This window comes from Anopheles ziemanni, chromosome 2 (genome assembly GCF_943734765.1).
Source record: "Anopheles ziemanni chromosome 2, idAnoZiCoDA_A2_x.2, whole genome shotgun sequence".
NCBI classification, from domain to species: domain Eukaryota; kingdom Metazoa; phylum Arthropoda; class Insecta; order Diptera; family Culicidae; genus Anopheles; species Anopheles ziemanni.
The window spans coordinates 88,568,642-88,587,108 of NC_080705.1; the positions used below are offsets into that span (position 1 = coordinate 88,568,642).

General features: G+C 45.1%; 5 protein-coding genes across 6 annotated transcripts in view; 2 read left to right on the forward strand and 3 right to left on the reverse strand.

Annotated features, from left to right (window-relative positions):
* The window catches only part of LOC131294996 (actin-binding LIM protein 3), a 30,372-nt gene extending 18,700 nt beyond the window's left edge, over positions 1–11,672 (reverse strand). For both annotated transcript variants that reach the window (XM_058323055.1, XM_058323056.1), the window contains exon 1: positions 11,616–11,672. In XM_058323055.1, coding sequence (XP_058179038.1) covers positions 11,616–11,619 — 4 coding nt within the window. In that variant the 5' untranslated portion in view covers positions 11,620–11,672. The remainder of the gene's footprint in view (positions 1–11,615) is intronic.
* Positions 11,673–13,835: 2,163 nt separating this feature from the next.
* LOC131294089 (large ribosomal subunit protein eL28) lies at positions 13,836–15,279 on the forward strand. The gene is made up of 4 exons (XM_058322139.1): positions 13,836–13,863; positions 14,173–14,273; positions 14,601–14,726; positions 14,928–15,279. The coding sequence occupies exons 2-4, from the start codon at positions 14,184–14,186 to the stop codon at positions 15,180–15,182; spliced, it is 471 nt and encodes a 156-aa protein (XP_058178122.1). The 5' UTR covers positions 13,836–13,863; positions 14,173–14,183; the 3' UTR covers positions 15,183–15,279.
* Positions 15,280–15,421: 142 nt separating this feature from the next.
* On the reverse strand, positions 15,422–16,160 carry LOC131282799 (transcription elongation factor SPT4). The gene is made up of 4 exons (XM_058312341.1): positions 15,990–16,160; positions 15,802–15,908; positions 15,676–15,731; positions 15,422–15,612 (listed from the first exon to the last, which is right to left on the reverse strand). Exons 1-4 carry the CDS (start codon positions 16,056–16,058, stop codon positions 15,494–15,496), a joined length of 351 nt encoding a protein of 116 aa, XP_058168324.1. The 5' UTR covers positions 16,059–16,160; the 3' UTR covers positions 15,422–15,493.
* Positions 16,161–16,256: 96 nt separating this feature from the next.
* Positions 16,257–17,496, forward strand: LOC131282797 (THO complex subunit 6). The gene is made up of 3 exons (XM_058312339.1): positions 16,257–16,418; positions 16,484–16,885; positions 16,951–17,496. Exons 1-3 carry the CDS (start codon positions 16,309–16,311, stop codon positions 17,435–17,437), a joined length of 999 nt encoding a protein of 332 aa, XP_058168322.1. The 5' UTR covers positions 16,257–16,308; the 3' UTR covers positions 17,438–17,496.
* A 10-nt stretch (positions 17,497–17,506) lies between these two features.
* On the reverse strand, positions 17,507–18,428 carry LOC131282798 (nuclear envelope phosphatase-regulatory subunit 1 homolog). The gene is made up of 4 exons (XM_058312340.1): positions 18,220–18,428; positions 18,079–18,150; positions 17,881–18,015; positions 17,507–17,811 (listed from the first exon to the last, which is right to left on the reverse strand). The coding sequence occupies exons 1-4, from the start codon at positions 18,248–18,250 to the stop codon at positions 17,645–17,647; spliced, it is 405 nt and encodes a 134-aa protein (XP_058168323.1). The 5' UTR covers positions 18,251–18,428; the 3' UTR covers positions 17,507–17,644.
* Between the last annotated feature and the right edge of the window lie 39 nt (positions 18,429–18,467).

The following is an 18,467-nucleotide window of genomic DNA, read 5'->3' on the forward strand; positions in this document are numbered from 1 at the left end:
CTTTATGTATCATTTTCTTACTCTAGTTTTCCTACGGTCCCGACATGTTCTTCAAACATATCAACGTTCTTCGCTCACTTCGTGCTAAATTGGCGATCGTAAACGGAATTTGTTGCGCTTATTTATATTTTTCCCTACGGCTAACTGTGTTGCCATCATAACTTCACAGCATATTCGCCCCATTTTGGAGGTTTGAAGGGGAGATCAGATGGATACAAAATCGGAACCAGAAGCGAAAAGAAACGGTCACATACCATCGGATCGGATCCGTCGCCGTAAGTGGGGGGCAAATATAAATGAACGTTTTCCGGCAACACCAAATTACGTAAAAATCTATTTTTGAATCTTCACACCAGGCGGGGGGAAGCTGACTCGTGTTCCCATGGGGAACTTTGAAAGCGGCATCAAGAAGCATTTGAACAACGAATTAATTCGTTCTCTGAATAAATCACGTTTATTAAAATACTCGACTGCTTCGGCGTTTCCTGTCGATATGCATTTTATTTGACTTTCTTGCGTAAGGTTTATGGTGCGTTGATGAGGTCCAGCTCCTGGATAGTAATAAAACAGTCGATCTAGGTCGATAATTTATTTAAGTGCAAATAGAACTGCCCAGGAAAATAACTGCTTAATTAAACACGTCTTAACGGTCAATACACTGCACGTCTGTATGTGGAAAATTAATTTGCACACATTGCAGCCATAGCTGAAAAGGGAAACACTGGCGTCGATCGGATTGGATGGATCGATCGGTCGTCGGCACGTTTGTTTAGTAGATCAACGAGCTGTTGGCATCGAAGTCGGAGGGTAAATTGTGTCACGTTCTCCATGCACCAAGTATTTCCAACCCGCTGTAAGCGGGGTTTACAAAGAGGAAATGCCGCTCATGCGGATGTCGTGAACGAAATTACAACCTGTTAGTCTGATTAACATTTCAGCATGCATTCGGAATAGTTAATGGCTCCTCGCAAGTGTACTAAGTATGATGCAAAAAAAATCTACCCAGCCAAAGTATTCAGAAGAGTTATTATTAGTACGGCTACGATGAAAAAAAAACTATATATTTCTAGCTGCTTTAGAAGTACTTTAAGTTTGCAATTTATTTAGAGGAAAATTTTATTTCATCTTGTTCTTTAAAACATTCCTACAAGCCTATCTAAATTACCTTCTCTGCTAGACGAATCAGAATTTCAACCAACACCCCATAGCAAAAACGTTCTCGTTAAAGAATCGTTTGTCCCGAAGATGCCTCTGTTTTAGACATCCGAAGGTGCCACATAAACGCAAACCAACAACAAACTAGACGCCCTATCGGCTACGCCCCAATCAATCAGTCTTACTTAACCCGGGCGAGTGGAATGAATGACGCACGCATTGGAGGCGAAGTTCTGCGAGGCCGCGTGTGAAGCAATCGAAACCATACGCAAACAACATTCCAAAAACCCGCGTGTCGCTAGTACGTTCCCTGCGCTGTCGACGCCGCTTCACGATTCTAGAAAACATAAAACATATGTGCCACGCACCTTACGGTTCGGATACGTTTTCACGAAGAGATCGTTCCCCATATGGATGATGCCGAAGAAACGGTACCCGAGCGAGAAGCGTTTTGTTTTACCACAGTTTAGCGGCTTCCAAGAATGTGTGTCCGCCGTCAGTTGGCTTTACTCCCCACGCGCGCAATGGCGGCCGAAGTGGGCAACCCCCGAGGTGGTTCAAATATTTACACACACTCGAAATATGGTGAAAAATGCGTCCGACGAGGGTCATTCTTCAAACTCAAGTTCAGAGAACACAAGATTCTCCGGAAAGATATTCATCATCCTATCGGTCGTTTTGCTTGTTCGTTAGGTTATTCGTTAATTCAACCCACACCCCTTGCAGAAAAGGGGTCCACCAGTAAGGGGTCACAGTCACAACTACCACCCCCACGAATGCTTTTACTTTTTATTTATGTCTTACTTAACATCATTCTATTTTCCAACCGAATGAAGAGCGGCAACGCGAAGGACGAGGGAAAATAAAAAGCTCCATAGAACGGGGCTGTTGCCTTCATCTAATTTACGATGCAACCATAATATGGGTTTCTACACGCTCGCAGTCACCCACCCCCTCCTGCATCCACAGCATGGGGCTGTGGGGTATTGCCGAGTTCGATTGTCTGGTGCGCCGGTTCCGGTTCATTTCCCGGCATCGGGCACGAGAGCACTAGAATGGTGGTATTATTGTTGTCGTGTTTATTGTTGAAAGGAGCGAGAGAGAAAAAAATATATATACGGAACCATATCAATCCACGGCGGAACGATCGAACGAGTTCTATCAGCGCCACGCATCATCTCGAGTGCACCATCCCCCCGCGCCTCCCTCACTCGGACCGGCGACGGAAGGAAGGTCAAAAGGCGACCAACCACATCGCATCCTCCCCCCAGGCTCGCAAAAAAAAAACCCCGCTACGATCGCGTTTTGGCCACTCTTCCAGTTTTTTTTTGTATTCCATCTCATCTCTGCGTCAAATTAACGTTTGCGATGGCGTCATCGTGGTCAAACTGTTTTGAACATTGTGGTCGTGTTGTTGCGTTACCCTCGATTTCCCGGATGGTGCATGGTAAAATGAAACCGATTATTTACCGCGTCCCTCGTCCCTCCGAAATTGAATTAATGTTGATAAACTTAACGAACCGAAAGAAAACAAGACAAAAGTCAAACTGCACAAGACCCCGGGGCGATGCACTGCGTGATCGGTGGTGCTGCATCGCAGAATGTCGTTTGTCGAATAAAATAGCACACTTTATCGCTAACGACAAGAACCACAATACTATCTTCGAACTCGCGGATGACGGCCACCTTCCAAGGACAACCTTCGGCCCGTGGTAGATTATACGAATGCAAAAAATAAAAACAAAAGAATATTAATCTTTCCATCTTCCACTCCTAACCATGGGACAGAGAACCACTCTATCACTCGCTATGAAAACCGTTCCCCGGACCGGACCACCGTTACTCCCTGCATCCCGATTGTTTTGTTTGTCGTCGTCGTCGTCGCCGTCGACCGGGTGCCCCGTCTTGTCCGTTCCGTTTCCGAAAGTGATGTAACCAAATCAAATATTACTCGTCGATGACATCATTGCGGTGGTGAAAAAAAAATGGCAACACATGCGCGAAACGCCAGAGCGGCCACAAACACGCAAACACATACACTTAGTTACTGCTACCCTCTTCTCGTGGCCCCTGTGCATCGCTTCTTCCCGCGCGCCACGACCGATTACCTCAATGGAACGGCCAACACGGCACGCGGGGTAAATGTGTGCCATCCCGGCAGACATGCGAGAACGTTCGGCAAAGCGGCGATCTTCGTGGGAGCAGTAACAAGGCGCAACGGTGGCAACACCAACATACAGGTCCAAACGGCATCCGCCCGGTTCACTTCCGCCGATCAGCACCCACCCAGTTTCGGTCGTGTCTTAGCCACTAATTCCCTTCTTACTCCCTTTCTGACGGCTTTTCCTCGAAAAACGATAAGCTATCTGCAACCGAAAGTGATACCGAGCTGAAAAAATACAACGACAAAACAAGCATTGCGTCTGTCAACAGTTCGCGTTTGTTGGCGTGGGTATCGCCAAAAAACGGGGGCCACGGAATTCATCGATCCGTCACCAGTGAACCTCTCTAACACTCGAGGTACGATAAAACGATCCGATGATCATGCTGTGATCACCAATATACGCCCTTTGTGCCAACCTCGAGCAACGAGTCATCTCGTCGTTTGTTTACCGTTTGTCGCGTTAGAAACACAGTGTGTGTGTTCGCGTACACGCTCCGCTCATTTCATTTGCATACGCAATTCACAGGCCACGGTTTCGGAGGCAAAAACTGAACGCATGTACCGCTGAAATTTGTCCTCCTTTCGGCGAGTCGATATCACCGATGGTCTCCGTCTCCGTTGCCGAGCTGCTGTCGTGAAACCTGCACGGTTCAGTATATTTGTCAACGACTCAACAAGAGTGAGTTTTTTTCCACGTGTTTATATTTGACCTTATTTTAGGCCTGTCATAGCGCGGAGCAGCCGTACGCGTTTGTCTTGAAATTTAGAGTTGGAGTGTTTAAGAACAAAATAGAGCACAGCAAAGCAAGCGCGATTGTACAAGCGGCACAAGTGAAGAGGCACTTGAAGGTCCTCCTCTCGAAAAAGCCAACACGCTTTAACCGGTCTTGCAGGCAACACCCAGCAGCACAATTTCATCATTTGCCATTCCACCATTTAGTGAAGTTCTTCTTCTGCCCAAACAAACCGGCTCGCTGATGGTGACCTCCAACTCCAGCGTTGTACCCGGTGTGTTTGCTTAAAGATGACGAACGTGGATGGTCGCATAATAATAGGCAGTCGAAGCTGCACACGCGCAACCCTAACCGGTTCGCGGCGCGCTCACAAAAGCCAACCTGATCAATGATCTCCCGCCTGGACCTACCTGAACCTCCCACTTTCTGCCACCTTGAGCCACTATCTAGCGCGACGCTGATGGTCCAAAACCCTGTCTCTGCTGGCTACTCTTATCACCTTGGCCTAACGAGCGTTCACTCGATTCGGCTTCATGGAGTGGATGCCAGCTCTATTCCATTCACTTCTATCGACTCCTTTGAACAGCGTTACCAAGATTAAATGGCAATCGTTGCTGACACCTATCTGCCAGGGACATATGCATAACGCGGGGCTTGACTCTGGTTTATCAACGGCTGGTGTCAAAGTAAGCCAAAACAAATGAAAACATTGATCAAGTCGGATCAGAAGTCAGGCAAACTATGACCCACGGGCTAAATCTTATTCGGGATTATAAATAACATCAAACACAGGAAGAAATGTATGCGAATTAAGAATTTTTACAGTTATTGATTAATTTTCAAAGAAAGCGCTAAGCTGTACTGCATTACTAGTCTTCGGTTTTGAACTCAAAATTGCTACTGCCGAAGAAACATCGATTCAAACTATGCTTCCCTCTCTTTTCATACTAATTATTTCTTGCTCGATCCGACCAAAGATTGAACCTGCAAATTATTTGTTAACTACTCTCCATTTCTCAAACCATTTGCAAGCGGTATTGCACCTGACGAAAAACAATCACCACGGAGAACCTTGTCCCGGATTTTAAACATTTTACTACCTCACGCGAGGGAATTGGTACAGAAAGGCATATACAGTGTATGTCAAATAAATTCATGTTTGCAACACATTCATTACTATGTATTGTTGGCGCATTCGGGAATAATAACAAATTGTAAGACTATGTTGAAATAGATTCATTTTTTCAGTAAATCTGCAACATTAAACGTGGAATAAATTTGCTCCATTTGTGTCGTTCATTGTGCAATAGAAAGTGAAACTACCATTGCGAAGAAAAACAACAGCAACATAACAACAAACAAATCAACAACCTAAGAAAACACCCTCCACCGTTGTAAACATTCCTAACTGCCCCGCCCAAAACCTGACGTTGCCAGCCGAGAATGTGCAGGTGCAAGTCAGCACCATCATTATCAGCGAGCTTTTGGCACACCGATTTGCAATATATTTCCTTAACAGGCCCTTAGGCTTTCCCGCTTTCACTTCCTAGCGCCCCGCAGCACAATAGTTTCCCAGCGCATATCACCTTCGGAAACTATAGCTCTATAAACAACCTGCTGCCAATGGGGTTTACCTTGGGTTTTCCCGGGCGTTACACTAGGGGAAAAGGTGACGGAGAAAGGCAGCAAACCGAACGGTAGAAGGGTTTACCGAACGGAGGTTGTGTTGTTTCCGCTTCACCATCGAATAACAAAAATTGATTTCTTCGGTTGTCAAACGAAAATGGAGGAGTTCATCTACAGTTCCATTCTTGGTGGGGTTAGGTTCACTTCACCATAGCCATGACCAGAGGGTGTTAAGGGCATCAATCAGGAAGTACGGAAGAATGAAATTAATGGTGCATCGGGTGCGCCACACATTTCGGCGTTGATTGGTAAGACTATTTCCCACCGCACTCCGTAGTCAATCGAGTGCCGCTTTCCCGCCATGCGAACCCTGAGTTACTTCTTCTAAATTCGGCCCTTTTTGTAGCTTGATCTCCATCGCCACTCGGGCCATCTCGAATGGAGGAAAAAAAAATGGTTAGTGGAGACCAACCGACATAAGTATCCCCCAGGCTCAATCTCCGGCCATTCCAGCCATTTCAAGCCACCGTTAACGAGCGTCAATTAAAGGGAGATCCGGTCGGGCCGGCAATAGATATTGGGAAAGGGAAAGAGAGAATTGTAACAACCCCACGATTGACCGCGAAGAAAGTTCCGAAACTCGCCCAGGAAAAAAAAGGGAGGAAAACTCGCTGCGAGTGCGAGGCATTGTGCGAAGGAAAACCATCAATTCTCAAGCGAGCAAAGGCCCAAAAATGACGGGCCGAAGATTGACTTACCCACCCCGTCCACAGTGGGTCAAAAGGAAAGCGGGAAGCGGGTTTTTAGGGTTTAATTTTTGCCTCCCCATTTCTTTGGCCTACCAAAACCAAAGTGGGCATTCGGTTTGTGCATATGCATTAACGGCGGGCCGCTTCGAGGTGGTGGATGGGTTTTAACATCAGTACAAATTTTTCTATATTACTACCGTTGCCATCGACCAGTCGCTAGAGAGTAGATTTTCATTGCAGTGAACGAAAGGAAGCTAATTTTACGGTATATTTGTTGTCTAGTTCGGGTTAGGCGAGTCGTAAATAAGTTTGATGTTTTGAAATCAAATTTGGAGCAAACTTAACTAAATCAAAAAGTTTGAAGAGTTATGTTAATCAACATAATCTATGCGCAAATACAGTCAGAACCTTTTACCACAAATTTCCTCGCGTTCCGTCAAATGTCCGTTTAATTCGAGATGCATCATGGCACAGTAATCCAAGCATGAAACATTTCGTTCGACCAAACTCAGACGCTCCGACAACCGACCTGCTAAACTTGTAGTACCGTTTACGGTGCATTAATTGCAGGAAAATTGGGAAGCAACAAAGAAAAATCAACCACCGAAAAACCAACCGAACACCAAAAATGATTCACGACAAAAGAAGGAAAAGTGAGGAGAAAGAGCGGGGCCCATTTGTGTCCTAAAAAAAAGCACCCCCTCGCAACAAAACCCGCGAGCACAAGTGACAAAACTCCATCAATCAACTTCATCGTGTTGGCGATCCACATTTAATGATCGCACACATCGCCACCGCGGGGCCGAAATGGGTTTTGTTTTCCACCAAGCTGGTAGCGTGGCGCATTTCCACGTGTTGACCCAGTCGAAACGGAGCGGGTTTTGTGCATGTGTGTGTGTGTGTGTGTGTGTGTGTATTTCATGCTCTATTTGTTGTCGAAATGGACGAAATGTCTACATTCATGTTTGTTTATTTTTTATGTGAGTCACCATTCACTGCGCTGTAAACAGGCATTCGTATGCAAGTGCTTCAATTTTAGCCCAACCTGAGCGTTGGGCTGCTTAAACAGTGAGGTTAACCTTTTTTTTCCATAGACTATTGAACATACAAAAAAAAAGGAAATTAAAACTCGCTAATTGCGCAACCTACGCCAAACAGCTTGGATCATATTTCCATCATTAACAAAAACATTTAATGGTATCAAATTGAGGTCCTCTTATTGGGTCAACAGTACCGTTATAAAGAGGGCCTATAATACCACGGCCAAAATGCAACTGAATAACCCCGCTTACTTATTCACCAACTAACCCTGCAGCCCCATGTTAAATGATTGCCTTTCCCCGTCTATCAAAGTTCTTTTCATTGACCTATATTACCTTTACTGGTAAATCTTTGCTGAAACCTTCTTTGTTTTCCACAAAAAAAAATGGAAAGAGTTAGAAAAAATAAGGCCCTTTTTACCTCGCCTCACTTGATGCAGTTAGTTTACACGATGAAATTAGTTTCGTTTGCCCTCGTTTCGATTTATCAATAACCCATTACGACTATCAACGTCGTTTACAGGGTCTATCTTCATCGTTCATAAGTCTAACGTCCAAAACCCTTAAAGTAATACGATTACGATTGTGGTCACAAAATGGTAAGAATACATTTTGTCGAGTTTTTAAGATAAAAATTGTACAAATATGATAAACTTTTTTTTCGATAATAAGCTTTGACATATTAAAACATTCATTAGAAGGTAAAAATTTAAACCAGCATTTTGAAGTAAATCTTGATTTAGGTTTCTCCAAATATCCTATTAAGGACATATATTGAAAACCTTACAAAAAATCTTGTGTGATGTGTGATTTTGAACAAGTACCTTAAAGGGTTAAGTAAAGCCAATCACCAGTGAAAGGGCTAATGAACTTTATCCCTAGCCATCTTGAGAGCCACTTCCGGCGAACCTTTCCCTATCTCCCTGCGAAACGTGCCTTTGCTCCAGTTACGGCACCGATTGTTATTGCCGTGGCTTGGAGCTAAGGCTAGTGAAATCTTGCTCGAGCCAGACACGCACTCACATATGCACAGACCAGCGGTAAAATCTGATACCGTGGCCCGGCCCTTTGTGGTCGATTTTCTAGGCTAGCTGAGCGCGATTGATGGAATGGAAAGAAAACTGGATAAGGAAAAGCTGAGAAGCGATTTCCTGTTCTCCTCTACGCTGACCATTCGTAGTAAACTGGCTGGCCGACGGCTGTGCAGCAACACGCATGCTGTGTGTGCGAAAGGCATTGGGAAAATTTTCCCCTGGGAAAATTGCATCATGCACTCGTCTTCGGGTTTTCCTCGTGGCTTCTGCCTGCTTCCCTGCATTGGCACCTGCCTATCGTGCGTCCAGTGGATCGGCCATCGGCGAGAAAATGGCAACTAGACGCGGGTCACGATCGTTGTGTGGTTGGTTAGCAACATTCCGCCGCGCACACAGACATGCGACCGGTTGGTGAAGGATCTCACATCATCGTCTATTTTCTGATCGGACCGACTCACGACGAGATGCCGTAGGTGACGCTCGCCGTTTGCAAACATGCCGCCAGCCGCAGATAGATCCCCCCTCCCCCCGCTTGCCACTCAATCTCGGTGATGAGCCAGGGTGTTCGTAGACTTAACATAGGAAAGTGGTATGCATACACACTGCAGTGAACAAGCAAAGTGGTGGAAAGTAATTTCACAGAAAGAAATAAAAGCAGAAATGCCATAGCCGAGACAGTTTCGACAGTTTTTCTCGAATCGTCCCGAAATCGAAATTTGCAATCACGCCATCGTGAGGTGACGTCAATTTCGTGAGCCTGTGGTTGACAGTGGAAAGGGAGTACATATAGCATACGGTCTGCCGCCTGCCTTTCCGAAACCCGGAGCACGTTAGCGGTTACTAGATGGGATAATCGGTTTCATCCTGTTCGTTTGTCTCGTCATCTCGTCGAGTGGCCGTCAGGGGAGCAACAGTAACGTCCCATCCCTTGGGGATTCGTGTAGAACATGCAATTTGTGTGTGCCGCAACACCAAAGTAGCTTCACTCTTTCGGCAAACAGGGCGGTTTTTCGGGTCGCCTTTTGACGTCTACTAATCACGGCTGGGGTGCACGATAAGATAAGTTTCTGAACACGGTAAGGTTAACTTCCTTTCGACTGGCCAGAGAGTACCTAAAACTGATGATCAGAAATGAGTAACGTCATAGACATATTAGCATCGAAGCAGAGCCATCAAATACCACCAATTACCGTTATTGTTTAAACTCAGCCGTCGACTTGCTTCCCAACCAAGTTCTTACACCAAGTTACACGGATCAGAAACGGCCACAATGGTGTTATTGGCCCTCGTACACTGCCCTGCTCGCTCTTCCAATTGCGTTCCCTGTCTTTTTCTTTCCTTCATTCCCATGACCGCGGCGTTTGCCGAGACATCCGGGAACCAGCCACTCCGGAGGGCGTAGAGGAGACAGACATTTCCGCACATTTCCAGCTCCTGTGGAAGTGTGCGTGCGCGCGCCAGACCCTCGGAAAGGGCGCAGGGAAAATCGATAAAAGAACCTTTAAAAAAGAACCAAACGCTGTTGATGGTTCGCTCCGCATCGTCCGCCACTTACCCTTACATCCCGCAGTGATTTAATTGACCGAGGTAGAATCAATCTAGCAAGCGAGCTGACGATTTATTGCGGTGAAAAACGGGATTAAGAATGAGTACAGTACGGTAAGCAATGGAGAGTTGAGCAAGTGTGCATTAAACTTTGGACTTGCTGTTACACCCGGCCCCGAAGATGTACATAACAGCTCCGCGCCGTGGAAAAGCAATCAACTCCGCACGGTCCAGGCAAGCGCCCGAATGAAAGTGGAAATATTTTCCCGTTTTCCCGCATCGCCCGTACCAGACCGGGTGGCGGATGCATATGCTGGGGCCCGGAACGAGATGCGAGCGGTCTGTGAGGTGTACACATATATTCCAGATTCCACTCCGACACCGGGGTGAAGAGAACATTCCCTCAGATTCAGCATCGATCGGAAAGAAAAAGGAAGAAGGTACAGCCGAGAAAATACACTCCCGAGAAGAACCGTCGCACCATCGCAGCACGCACTATTTATAATTAGAATCCCCGTTACCGGACGGGGACGCCCGGAGGACAACGCCCCAAAATAACACACACATGATTTTATAGACTCTGCAGAAGGCGGTTGCGTTGCTGCCGCTATTCGTTCTGGCGGGTTTTTCCACTGTGAAATGCGGCGGTGGAAAATCCTTCGCGCGGTGCACCGCTCAAGACAGTTGCTTGCAGGAAAAGTGTGGCAGGAAATATATGTGCCGCACGGAACGAGTTTTCCTGCCATCACCAACACACAGGAATAGCAAGGCGAAAGACCCTCCCGGTGGGGTGTGTGATGAAACAGGGAAAAAGGAAGCCATTTTCTTTTCGCTATAGGTGTGCGCACTCTGTCGTCGGTGCTGAGGACATTCCAATCGCAATTCATCCCCTTGTGCAGTTTTCCACGTCCTTCAGCTACGCAGCTGATCCGAGCGTTTGACTTTTGGTTTCATGCAAAGGTTTGACCTTTCGATAACGAAAGGGTATGACGGATGACTGGCCAGGAGAGCAAGGGACTCGTATGTGGTACCCCCGACCCAACCGGCTTTTCCGCCACCGCGCCGACGACCCTAGCTAGAGACTTTGGAGATTTTCTGCACCAAACACAGCGGTGCACCAATACATGGCCAGTGAAAATGCCATCCCTTTGCCGAACGCTGCAGACTCGGGTGATTGAGGAAAGCATTTTCACGCGCTTTTCCTACGCGGGTGTGTGTGGTTTTGGCTTCGATTTTCTTCACCCTCACGCAGACAAACCGAGAGCCACCGCTCGAATGTGGTGCATTTTCCTTTTTTTCCCCCTACGCTTTGAATACACTCACTTTTTCTCATCACAAAATGAAAGTGTTTCCCTTGCGTTAGAGCATATTTTCCGTTGTTTCATTGTTACAATTTTGACACCAATCACCGTTCGGGCTTGTGCACACACCACAGGCACACATACGGCAATCAATTGGCAAACGGTATCCTACTACTACCCACCGGGTTTCGTAACCTTTTCCCGGCACGGCAAAAACTGATGACCATTTGCTTGTTCCACATCTTCCATTCTGCACTCGGCACTTACCCATTTTCGTTGATGATTTTTTCCAACCCTTCCTGCCAGCGGTATCTTCTTTCTGGTCGTCCGTGAATCGTGCGGCCAAGAGGAATTGCCTAGTGCCGTTGATTTTTGGATGTTTTCTTCTGATTTTTCTTACGCACAAGCCGGCTCCGACACACTAGGATTTTTTTTATTCTAGTGCTCACCGGAAAAACGGTTCTGGTTTGCTATTTCGTTTCGACGCCAGAAAGGCACGATTCTTCGCCTTTCAAAGCCGTCGTTCTTTTGCTTCGCAATTGCGTTGGATTATTTTTTTCACCAGATGAAGCACATACAACGAGTGAGGGACGCTGTTACCCTCTTCTGTACGGTTATTGTATGCTGCTTCCACTGCGGCTTCGGGCTTAGGGATTTGTCTCACAACACCAGGGTTATATTGCTTGTACAGGTTTGATATTTTCCTGCAATATCTTCCCGTCCGCTTTTCCTTTGCTTTTCACTTGCACGCGAAAATCTGCCTCCGAAGAACCTTTTCACCTTGCGCACGCCAGCGGTCGGCGCATTACACACGCCAAATCCAATCGACACATAGACACACTCGCGGCGGAGGCTAAATTGCCGAATAAAGCACGGAAGGGCAAGATGCCGACAGGTCAAAGCGACAAGAAACACGGTTTGCAATATTCCTGCACACACTGGACTGGTCTGCCGGAAGATGACTGGGAAAACTTCCAACTTTCAAGACTTCACACCACCTAACGCACAACCGTTCACACGTACGCCTCGTTTGTTACTGGTTATTGTTGGGTCAAGTACAAGGTGTATAAATTAGCAGGTGAAGTCGTCCAGTGTAAAATGACATTTCATGACTTGACATAAAGCAGCCCGTAGACGTCACATATTAATCGGTGCAGATCTTTGACGTCTACCCATCGTCTGTCAAACATCCCTCCAGATGTCTCGAATATCTCGAGGGATGTTGGAAAGAGCTAAGGAAAAGCTGTAGACGTCAAACATCTGTACAGATTAATATATAACGTCTACGGCTTGCTTAACACTTCTGCGGAATTCATGTGGGTTTTGAGGGGGGGTATCGGAGAAGGATTGGGCTTTTGACATAACACTTCTCAAATATGGCACCCCTGCCAAAGCGACATAAAATCACCTTCTATATTTATACACCTTGGATTCGAAAGACTCGATTCTAAAAGACTGGATCCTGTTTGGCGGATTCGATCAGAATTGATTCGTTTGCCATTTGAATCCGATCTGATTTGATTCAATTCTGACTTCCTTCGACTCAGACTAAATTTGAACCTATTTATAAAAGATACGAAGGTGAGTCGAAAGATAAAAATGTCTTGAAATGTATTAAGTTTTTTACGAGGAATGAGAAAACTATCATGACGATTCTTTTAAGATAAATTTACCTGGTATGTAAATTTGCCTTGGCAAGTCGTTTGTATGATATTAGTTTACACGCGTTAGTTACTTACTCCACTCCTTGAGTACCATCAATCTACCATCAACGGTTGGTGTTATTGGAAATTCATCTACTACCGTTAGAAAAAAGGTGTTACTTACCTAATAATATCATTTGAGAAATTTTGTATTTTGTATTTTGAATTGAGGGGCAGGACGTTAACATTTGGTGTTATCTTTCTTGAAAAATGAATGGTAGTCGAAAACTAGTATGCATGCTAGATATTTCACTTCCGTCGGAACGTCAAACAGCGGCTGCTCCGACAGGCGTCTAGCTCGTTCAGTCTAGTGATGGGAAAACTGAATCCCTACAGGGATTCGAATCTTTCGATTCAAATCCATTCTGAGATCCGGATTTCCAAATCCGAATCCCAATCCGTCCTATCATCCATTGGACATTCTACCCAGCGTTCATCGAAACGTTGAGTAAACTTAAATCAATTACATTGTCTCTAGATCGACTAGTTATGTGACTAATTCGACTCAAACCATTGAGAGTCGATTCAAACAGTTTAGGAACAAGTCAGAATCGAATCAAATCGAGTCCCAAACCAATCAAATCTGATTCGAATTCTAATCGAATCAAATCGTTAGAATCCGTCAAATGGGATTCAAATCTTTAGAATCTGTCAGATGGGATTCGAATCTTTAGAATCCGTCAAATGGGATTCGAATCTTTAGAATCCCTCTAGGGATCGAATCTTCGAATCTTCCGAGTCCCGATTCTGCCATGTTCGCAGAAGTCAACTCGCTCCAAAGGTCTTTCCAATTTTGTCAGCCAAAGCAAGAGGTGAGTTGATCGGTGTAGCTCGTACTGAAAACTAGTAAAATGATAGAAAATATGCGCCAACCAGCTTTGTGGTGCTTGCAAATGGTTAGCAATGGAAGATGAAACAATTTGCAACAGTGATTTTCCTAGAAAATCTCTTGTGAAGTAAGCATTTAGCTAACTAAAAATGCTTGTGCCAAACACGTGGAAGTGCTTGTCCAGCGTTTAGTAGCGCCATCTTAACTCTACCCGAAATGTTACCAACGCCCCCGGTATTCGTTTGCTTTGTAGATATTGATCGAATCAATCTTGTGCCTTTTTTACTTGCAGAAGCCGTCATCATGGTATCGTCGCACCTCAACTGGTTGATCATTCGTGATCACAACTCGTTCCTGCTGAAGCAGAAGAACATCCGGAAACCGTTCAGTAAGGTGAGTGGAAAAAAGGAACTGGTTGTAGATTTCGAGTCAGTGAACGTCTCCGTCGATGACATGGTCGCGCCCGTCTGATAATCCTTTCGTTCGAATGATGATTGATCACCAAGATCTCTGAAAGCTGAAAAAGCATTTGTTGTCATCTATTTGCTACTACTGATTGAACGGAGAGGATTACTCTACAACCCACGCGGTTGCAGCGGGCCCACCATGTGGCGTTTGTATTTTCCGATGAGGAGATGGGTTAACTCAGAACATCATACACGAAGTTGATAAGATGTTAATATAGATTCTCATTCTCACCAGACCCGACCTTCTTTGTAGGAGCCCAACAACCTGACCAACTTGAGCTCGTACCGCTACAGTGGATTGGTCCACAAGAAGACCCTCGCTGTTGCACCGGCGGATAAGAAGAGTGTCACCCTAACTTACAACAGGGCGAAGCATAATGTAAGTATATCATTAGTGCAATCCCATTTACACATGTTACGGTCGATCGATTGTTTTTGTGAGGAAATATGGCTCTGAACTTCTGACGACAATGTCCACTACCCAAAACTGATTAAATATATCTATTCGATCGTGTGAAATCCTACCAGATAGTTTGCATTGATTGAATATAATACATTATTTCTGTTATTCTTCATTTAGCGTACCCCAGCGAAGAGTGTCGTGAAGGCAACGATTAAGGCTCATGATCCCCGCCATGCTCTGAAGAAGGTGGCCCGCATGATCGACGGTATGCGATATCGTCGGGATCTGAAGCAGGCAGCGCTCCGTCGTACTAGTGCTATCATTCGCTCCCAGCGAACTTACAAGCCCAGGAAGGGTAAGGCAGGAACTGCCCCTGCAGCTCCCGCTGCCGCTACCCCTGCTGCTACCGCTGCCCCGAAAAAGGCAGAGTAAGCTGACGGATGGGATGGAAATTCGCTGGAGAACGCACCTTGCTCCGTGAGCTTTGTGGTTCTTGAAAAGAAATATTAATAAAAGCCACATTCACACTGTATAATTAGATGGTCTTATATGAATGATTCATTTATATCACAACATAAGCTTGTAGAGGGATGACAAGTATCATTTTGTCACAGTATACAGCACGGAAGAACTGATTGCCAAAAATAAATGTCCATTACAAATTGTCTCTTTATTTTAAATTTAGATGATTGAAAAGTTCTTAAGCTATGATTACTTTTGATAGACATGTTTTCTCAACCCTTCTACCTTTGGCTGGTGTCTCTCGTTCTATATGGTATTCCACGATTCTTCATTTCTCTGATAATACCGTTGGGTAGTCTCCCGGATACAGAGATGGCGTAGATTCCCCTCGTAAAACGACCTGCATTTGATAAGATGTTCAGTAAGCATATTTAACGCAAACGATGTGATTTCTTATGCTTACTTATTCGTTGCCATTTGCAAACCCAGCTATCTTCCGGAGTCATTACTGCCACCATGCTGCAGAAAGATAAAAACACAAAATTTTACCATGCCAATTGGCATTCAACCATTTATACGTTTAACTTACCCATCGAAGTTGTTACTGGTGCAATCGTACACTTGTTCGCGATTGTTTTTCATGCGTAGGAAATCCTCACAATTATCACATCCATCTGTTTCGAACTGATCGAAGGACTGAAAATCAGAGTATCGTAAGTCGAGATGAAAAGGTTGCGTAGCAGAACTTTCTGAACAAGGGTTTGTTTCGACCTTTACCTTTACTAAAGAACAAACTAAACATGCCCGTAGTGCTCGCAAATCCTTAGGAATGGAATCGAAGGCCATATTTGGACTCTTTGTGTGAACTAACAGATCGTGCCAACAAAATTGTTTTCGTAGCGTCCAACACTGGGTAGTCCGGCTTTTTTGTTGACGATATTGATGCTGTACAACTGTCAGTCACAAATGACAGCTCACCGCATTATGCTAGTCAGGCACGTTATTTGTTTTACCTCCTAGGTTCTGCAAGTCTCGATTGTTAGCTCAATTTAGCTTTCTGTTTACGAAACACAAACAACAATTAGCCGGACTCGAGATGATCAACATTCAACGCTGTTATTACACTACCATCCATTCTCAAACTCTTTCAAAGGATGGACGTTTTCTATTTTGCGGAAGCAACTTTGGAGAAGTATTCGTTTACAGGTAATACCACCCCGAATCGGTTAACTGTCTGTGGCCACAACTAATCATCTTCAATTTCCTTCCAGCATCGAGCGCATAACGGCTAGCAATGCATCGCCGGACCCGGGTGAAATGGAAAAACTTCCCACACTTCCTATACAGGTGTTTCCAGTTACGGAGCGATGCCCAATCTATAGTTTAGCGTTCCACAAAGATTTTCTTATAGTGGGATTGAATGGAGAGATTTGCGGGTTTCAATGGTCCAGCAAATCGGCTTCCCTTGGTAAAAAAGCTTGGACCGTAAAACTGCCGGCCCCCCCAGAGAACGCAGACATGAGCGAGGTGAACTACTTATGGCTAAACGAAACGTTGGAGATGCTTTACGCCGGATGTGGTGATAACATTATGTACTGTATCTCGCTGGAGGATGGAAAGGTCTGTCGGGAGTTTCATGGGCACACCGACTACATACATTGCGTTGCTGGCTGGTAAGTGTGGAAAACTGTTCAATTTTGAATCATTTTTATCGTACTTTTCTTACTATGATTTTTAGTGGATCCAAACTTGCCACTGCTTCAGAGGACGGGTTTGTGATGCTATGGGACAGCAGGCAAAAGAGATCATTCGCCAAGATTGAACCGCACACGTTACCGCTTTTGCAGCGTCCAGAATTCGGCCGTTGGCAAGGAACAGCTGCGTTAACAGATGATTGGCTTGTTTGCGGCGGAGGTCCACGCTTCTCGCTGTGGCATTTGCGCTCGTTAGAATGTACGATCGATTTTGATTTTCCTGAACGGTTGCACGTGTCTGGTTTTGCAGACGATCTAATTTACGCCGGTGGTGATTACAACAAGTTTTATCAGTATAACTTCAATGGTAACATAACGGCAGAGATACCAATTTCGGGCCCGTCCGCTTACAGCGTGGCCATGCAGACGGAACCCTACCGGATGCTAGCAATCGCGGGCGCTTCGGCACAAATAGATGTGTGTACTAGCTTCACGTACCGTGATATTGTGTTACAAACGTACAAAAAATAGTTGCGAACCAATACTAATGGGATGGTTAAGGTGTCTATTTCAATCTCTCTTCACATTCAAAAAATTAAAAAAATACGCATTGGTAGAAATCAAACCAATCACTTGGTTCACTAAATAAAAGCTGGAACTGAAAGAAGCGTGCATTTGGGCATTCATATCTTCTATTTACACGTCACATTAGAGGCAAGGTTTAGGAAAGGGATCTGCTTAGCTCATATCCATGTATCGTGCGTTGTTGTTTGGTCTTGGGCGCACTATAAGTTTGCCGGTTTCGTCGCAGGACATGTTAAACTCAGCTAGCACGTTACGCGTCCGTGAGGTGATGATTTGCGGGGCAATCACCAGTTTGTGTATTCCGAATACAAAGAGGACCACTGTAAAGAATGATAAAAATGTAGTGACTCTCTAACTCGACGAAGCATCTTTAACGTCCCTGTACTTACATAAGACGATTGTAGATATTGTAAAAATTGAATGATTTAAAAGGGATTCTATCAGCGGCACGATCGAAGTGCGAGGATCGGTGAGCCAGTAGAATGCACCGACGAATGTTACTAGGGCAGTTACACCCAACAGCACTAGAAAAATAAAAAAACAAGTTTTCTTATATCCCGAAAATGTATGCCTACGATTCTACTTACGTCTCCACCGAAGCGTCGGTGGCTGCAGGCAAGCAATAACTTCCGTTAGTCGCCTCTCGAACGCTTTTAAATCTATAGGGTGTTAGGGAAAAATAAAATAGTTACACACCATTGTGTGGTCTTCGGGGAAAAATAGCTTACCCTCACAAGCCGACGTTTCCGAGGGAGACATTTTGTTGCGTCTACGACGAGCAATTGTATGTTTACTTTCGATACCTTACGGTATTCACTATCGTAAAAAATATTAATCTTTACAGCTGTACACTTTTCAATCACAAATGGAGCATCTTCTGTGCTATATTTTGTTTTCCAACAGTTCGCTTTGGGAGGCGAAAGATTGAGAAAAAACAACAAATCTATCAAAAATACACTTTGACAACCAAACAAGC

Bases quoted from the DNA above. Each gene is read 5' to 3' on its own strand.
- LOC131294089 (XM_058322139.1), top strand. From the start codon at position 14,184: ATGGTATCGTCGCACCTCAACTGGTTGATCATTCGTGATCACAACTCG. The intron at 14,274-14,600 runs GTGAGTGGAAAA...CCTTCTTTGTAG, and splicing joins TCCGGAAACCGTTCAGTAAG to GAGCCCAACAACCTGACCAA. The intron at 14,727-14,927 runs GTAAGTATATCA...TTCTTCATTTAG, and splicing joins ACAACAGGGCGAAGCATAAT to CGTACCCCAGCGAAGAGTGT.
- LOC131282799 (XM_058312341.1), bottom strand. From the start codon at position 16,058: ATGGCCTTCGATTCCATTCCTAAGGATTTGCGAGCACTACGGGCATGT. The intron at 15,732-15,801 runs GTAAGTTAAACG...ATCTTTCTGCAG, and splicing joins ACCAGTAACAACTTCGATGG to CATGGTGGCAGTAATGACTC. The intron at 15,613-15,675 runs GTAAGCATAAGA...TATCAAATGCAG, and splicing joins TTGCAAATGGCAACGAATAA to GTCGTTTTACGAGGGGAATC.
- LOC131282797 (XM_058312339.1), top strand. From the start codon at position 16,309: ATGATCAACATTCAACGCTGTTATTACACTACCATCCATTCTCAAACT. The intron at 16,419-16,483 runs GTAATACCACCC...ATTTCCTTCCAG, and splicing joins GGAGAAGTATTCGTTTACAG to CATCGAGCGCATAACGGCTA. The intron at 16,886-16,950 runs GTAAGTGTGGAA...TATGATTTTTAG, and splicing joins ATACATTGCGTTGCTGGCTG to TGGATCCAAACTTGCCACTG.
- LOC131282798 (XM_058312340.1), bottom strand. From the start codon at position 18,250: ATGTCTCCCTCGGAAACGTCGGCTTGTGAGG. The intron at 18,151-18,219 runs GTAAGCTATTTT...AACACCCTATAG, and splicing joins GGAAACGTCGGCTTGTGAGG to ATTTAAAAGCGTTCGAGAGG. The intron at 17,812-17,880 runs GTAAGTACAGGG...CATTCTTTACAG, and splicing joins AATATCTACAATCGTCTTAT to TGGTCCTCTTTGTATTCGGA.